The sequence below is a fragment of the Budorcas taxicolor genome, chromosome 12, assembly GCF_023091745.1.
Source record: "Budorcas taxicolor isolate Tak-1 chromosome 12, Takin1.1, whole genome shotgun sequence".
Classification (NCBI taxonomy): Eukaryota; Metazoa; Chordata; class Mammalia; order Artiodactyla; family Bovidae; genus Budorcas; species Budorcas taxicolor.
Genome location: NC_068921.1, coordinates 71361911 through 71367910, shown reverse-complemented (window position 1 = coordinate 71367910; position 6000 = coordinate 71361911). Strand labels below are relative to the sequence as shown.

Below are 6000 nucleotides of genomic sequence, written 5' to 3'. Positions count from 1 at the left end.
GGTCGCATCCATCTCAGTACTGGCCCACATACAATGAAAGGAATGCACTGTATATAAAAGCCTTTACCTCAAAAAATATAAAAACTGCAGATAACAAACAGGATTTCCAGTAGCACTTCATGATTGCTTTCCCTAAAGAAGGCTTCCTTCCACTTCTGTAAGCTCTTTCACCTTCTTGCTTCCAGTACCTGTGATAAGAAAAAGCACAGTAAAGAACAGCCCTGTCATAGGGAAAATGGGGGAGGGGCCAGAGTAGAAGATAAGCCTTCACTACAGGGTGCTCTGTGGCTGCCCCATAGATACTGTCTAACCTCTCACAGGGCTCCTGAAAGATGAGTGGTGTAGACTGAAGCACCAGAAAAACAGGCCTTGAGGCTTTGCTGGATTCACAGGTCATGAGCAGCTCAGAAGGGTAGACACTGTCCTCCAGGGACCCCACCTCTGGGGACAGAGCTGGGCCTCCAAGGCCTTGGCTGTGGGCTCCCTTCACATCCACAGATGCACAGGGAACACAGGCTCCCCCAGCCTCCAAAGTGGGCTAAGCCTGGGGTCAGCCTGAGGGGGTGAGTGAGCGTGCAGAGTCAGGGAAGGAGGCTCAGGAGAACCCAGAGGAAGGCAAAGCCCCTGCACACCTTTAGCCCCAAGTGGAAATTCTCACTCTTCCTCCCCTTCTCCCTGCTCTCTGTGCTCACCCTTGCAGCTCTTCTCCAAGGTGCTTGGAGCAATCTTCTGAATGCACTGAGTGTATCTCATTTTCTTTCAATCTCCATTTATGACCAAATAGGAAAAAGGGGTTTATCCACCTGTTAAAAATTAAGAGAAAAGGAGAGTGGTATATGTTCAAATTATAAAACTCTAATTAGAATCCTATATTCATGGGCTTTGTAAAAAAATAGTCTACACTGTAAATATATAGAAATATGGAAGAAAAAAATTGGATATTTACACACACAGATGACACCACCCTTATGGCAGAAAGTGAAGAGGAACTAAAAAGCCTCTTGATGAAAGTGAAAGAGGAGAGTGGAAAATGTTGGCTTAAAGCTCAACATTCAGAAAATGAAGATCATGGCATCTGGTCCCGTCACTTCATGGGAAATAAATGGGGAAACAGTGTCAGACTTTTTTGGGGGGGGTGGTCCAAAATCATTGCAGATGGTGATTGCAGCCATGAAACTAAAAGACACTTACTCCTTGGAAGGAAAGTTATGACCAACCTAGACAGCATATTCAAAAGCAGAGACATTACTTTGCCAACAAAGATCCATCTAGTCAAGGCTATGGTTTTTCCTGTGGTCATGTATGGATGTGAGAGTTGGACTGTGAAGAAAGCTGAGAGCCAAAGAATTGATGCATTTGAACTGTGGTGTTGGAGAAGACTCTTGAGAGTCCCTTGGACTGCAAGGAGATCCAACCATTCCATTCTAAGGGAGATCAGCCCTGGGTGTTCTTTGGAAGGAATGACACTAAAGCTGAAACTCCAGTACTTTGGGCACCTCATGTGAAGAGTTGACTCATTGGAAAAGACTCTGATGCTGGGAGGGATCGGGGCAGGAGGGAAAGGGGATGACAGGATGAAATGGCTGGATGGCATCACTGACTTGATGGACTTAAGTTTGAGTGAACTCTGGGAGATGGTGATGGACAGGGAGGTCTGGCATGCTGCGACTCATGGGGTCGCAAAGAGTCGGACACGACTGAGTGACTGAACTGAACTGAACTGTCTAGCTCTATATCCTGAGAGACCCTGGAAGCAATGACATACTAGTAGCAAAGAACAGTCCTGACCCAGATCTCAAAGTTTTTTTTTTTTTCAACATACACAATTATTTTTTTCTTGTGGTGAGAACTTTTAAGGTCAACTCTCAGCAGCTTTCAAATATGCAATAAAGCACTATAACTGTGGTCACTCTACCAGACATTACATTCCCATGACTTACTTATTTTAGGGAAGTCTGTCCCTTTGGCTCCCTCTACCCAGATCCTGACTTATTAATATCTTTCTTCTCTAAAAGGAACCAAGGTTCCTTGAGGAAGTGGCTGGTTCCAAGGTTGGGGCAATGTGTTTTAGCACCTGATGATCGCCTTTTTTAATTGCAATATAAATGCCTGACGTTAGGCTTTGGAGACATACACCTCAAAGCTATCCATCTCCAATGAACATGAGTCAGTTATACAACTAGATAAAGAGCCAGACCGCCCCACCCATGAAGTTCCCTTTTTCAGAAAGTGCTGGTTGACCTGATAACAGACCATCTCACTCACTGCTCGCTTCTCCCTTCCCGCTCTTTAATTCCCGCTCTTATTTTTTAAATTCACCAATAGAGTGAACCTGCTAAATCCTATCACACCCCACCCTCGATCCCCAAAAGGCAGAACACCAGGTCCAAGCTCTTTCACTCACTAGTTTTCATAGTCTCTTTCTCTCTCTCTTTCTGCCTAGGACCTCGTTATGTAGCTCCAGGCATGCCTTGTACTCTTCAGGTCATGTGAGTGATACACCTTGGCATTTGAAAGTTCCCTGAAGGTTGTTGCTGAGATGTGTCTCACAATCCTAAGAATCACAAGGGCCAGTCCAACCACAACACTGGCTCCAAAAGGGGAATGCCTGTGGGGGCTGCTGTAACTAGTATAGGCCAAGATGAGCAGAGCCCCAGGCATTCCCACCAACCACATCATAGTCTACAGGCTGAGACCAACAGGCAGAGAAAGTAGAAGATGGACCTGACACAACTTGCGCCATAAAATAAGGAAGCACTCAAGGAATCATGAGGATGTGTAGGAGGCCAGAGAAGCCAGCTTGAATTGCTCTTGCTAAACACATCTGGGATTCTTTAGGCATCAAAATAAATGGCAATGAATCACAATCTATTAAATAACCAAAGGATCCATGAATCCACACTGCTACATATATATGAGAGAAGGGAAAGTTCTTGCACTCAAGAATGCAAATAAACATAGAATGAACAATGGAGTTAGAAAATTATCAATGGAAGCTAAGCCTAGTGGTTGAATGTTTGATGTGCAGCATGGTATTCATATAACCTCAAATCATTTTTCTGCAAATTACTTATTAACTATAAAATGAAAAGGGCTTCCCTGGTGGCTCAGCTGGTAAAGAATCCGCCTGCAATGCGGGATACCTGGGTTCGATCCCTAGGTTGGGAAAATCCCCTGGAGGAGGGAATAGCTACCCACTGTATTATTCTGGCCTGGAGAAGTCCATGGACTGTATAGTCCATGGGATTATAAAGAGCTGGACATGACTGAGCGACTTCCACTTCACTTCACAAAATGAAAAACAGTAACTGTACGGAGGATTCCTCCAAACCCTATTCAAATTGATTGTGTATTAGTTACATGTTAATAATATGTAGAAATAGCCCAAGGATTAACACTATTTTACTGGGTAAGGAAATTTCAAAAGCCAGACAATAATAACCCAAGAGCAAAGATCATGTTTCTCTGATTTATTGCATTATTCCTAGTACAATATGGGTACACAGGAGATGTTTAAGAATTTTTTTCAAGTAAATGAACATCTATGAACTATTAAAGAAGGAATAAGAGAGACTGAATTTCAGGTTTTGCTAACCCTGGTAACTTGGCACCTCTAAAGAACTCCAGTCCAGGAGTCTGAAGACTGGACCCAAGCACTGAGGACCCAGGGCCTCAATTGTCCTCTACTCCAATTTTTCACTCTAGGTGAGCATCACCATGACACTTAATATCTGTTGCTCTAAATTTCCTTCTAAAACAAAAGCATTTGTCTCTGTGCTTTAACCACTTAACAGATTTGAAACACCTGGGTCATTCATCCTACAGTTATTCCCTATAGGAAATACTCAGACAATTAGCAGCAGGACTTCCTCTGAAAGACCCTTTTTAAAAGTCTGCTTGCAGATTTTTATAGTCAGTGTCGGCCACTGAAGACCAATTAGATGTCATTAGCATAGAAACTACAATTTAGGGAACTTAATGATTAATTTGAATTTGTAATTTGATTCGTGCCCCAGAGTTTTCTTTTGTTTAGGCTGTTTATAGGCTTAATGAGCTAAGTATCATGCACATTTGTAAGAAATATCCTTCTTGGTCCCTTTTGGGAATGAGAGGCACTCCTTGGTCTTTATGAATGACAGGTTACTGTTTTGCCTTATTGCTTAACTTCATGTAGTGAAATAAAGCAGACCAAGTACGGAAAGAAAAAAAAAAAAAAAAAGGTTTCCTTGCAGAGGAAAAGATGCTTAACATCACAAATCCTTGTGTGTGCTAAGTCGCTTCATTCGTGTCCATCTCTGTGTGACCCTATAGACTGTAGCCTACCAGGCTCCTCTGTCCATGGGATTCTCCAGGCAAGAATACTAGAGTGGGTTTCCATGCTATTCTCCAGGGGATCTTCGCGACCCCAGGGATCGAACCCATATCTCTTATGTCTCCTGCATTGGCAGGCATGTTCTTTACTAGAGCCACCTGAATCCTTAGGGAAATGCAAATCAAAATCACAATCAAACACCATTTCACACTATTAGAAGGGGTGAAGAAGAAGGAGGAGGAGGGAGAGGTAGAAAGAGGAGGTGAAGGAAGGGAGGAGGGGGACAAGGCGGGGGAGATGAAGGAGGAAAGGAGAAGGGAGGAAGATGAGCAACAAAAGGAGGTTTGGCAAGGATATGGAGAAACTGGAACACTTGCACACTGATGGTGGGGGTGTAAAACACTGCAGTCACAAAGGACAAACACTATGATTCCATTTTCATAAAGGTGCTGAGAGTAGTCAAATTCAGAAAGAAACAAACAGACTGTGTGGTTGTCAGGGGCTGAGGGAAAGGGGAGTGGGGAATTAGTGTTTGATGACATACTGATGCAGGGTGAAGAGTTCTGGAAACTGGTTGCACAATAATGTGAATGTACTTAACAACATTGAACCAAATGCTTAAAAATAATTCAGATGGTAAATTTTATGTTATGCACACTTTATTACTATTTTTTAAATTAAATGAGAAAAAATTCTACTCAATACACCTCAGGTGTGAAATCTTCCTGTGTTAAAGTCGAGATCACAGCTTTCTGGTTATAAGAACTTGAACTAGCCACATAAGCTCTCAGTATTGGCCTCTGACAAACAGGGGGAACATGTGGTGGTAACACTTCCCAAAGCTACTGTGGGGGTCCTCTGAGAGGATCGCTGATGCTCTGAACAAAGTCCTGTCAGACAAAGGGAAGCCATCACCCCCGACAGTGCTCTGCAGCAATCCCGTGTGGTCCCCAGTAGAAAGCCTCTGATAACTTTGATAGATGAGGTTACAACAATAGCAGAGTCCAGCAGGAAGAAGAAAGACTCTTCCTTCCTGGCAAGGACTCAGCCATTGAAAAGCCATGGACACTTGTTTTGACAGTCCTCCCAACTTCCTTTTCCCTTCTATAAAGATGCTCTTCATCCCTTGCCCTATGGGGACTTGCACATGGCTCACTCTGGTTGCAGGTATGGAACTGCGATTCTCTGCTGATCCCGAATAAAGCCATCTTTGCTGCAGAAATATATGATAGTCAAGGCAACAGAGGAAAGAGAGTCAACATGATCAGGGGACCCATGGACAACTCAGAAAGGCAAATTATCCACTTTACACATCTGAGTGGACATTAGCTAATACCTCTCAGGCTGACCAGATGCAGAACTATAAAGACCAAAGAGATCAAGCATAAACTATAGGTGATAAACTTGGATATGTTAGGCTTTTTATTTTGCCTTAAAGACATGGTAGCAAATTTGAATATACCTTTGGGATATTCTACATCTTGCTTGGGGCTGTAGTTATTGTATAAAGTTACCAAAACTCATCACATGAAATGCTTAGGAAAGGGGAACAGATCAAGATCAGAGAAAGAGCCCTGGAGAGCTCACCCAGCCTCCATCAACAACATGTGGATTTTCTGACTGTTAATGAAGAACAACAAAATTCATGCAAGTAGTATTCTGAAAATGGCGCCAAGAATCCTGGTTTG

General features: G+C 43.1%; 1 protein-coding gene across 1 annotated transcript in view; it reads right to left on the bottom strand.

Moving 5' to 3' along the window:
* Positions 1 to 688: 688 nt before the first annotated feature.
* Positions 689 to 6000, bottom strand: part of LOC128057592 (ATP-binding cassette sub-family C member 4-like) — a 194550-nt gene continuing 189238 nt past the window's right edge. The window contains 1 exon segment of the mRNA XM_052650041.1: positions 689 to 803. Coding sequence (XP_052506001.1) covers positions 689 to 803 — 115 coding nt within the window.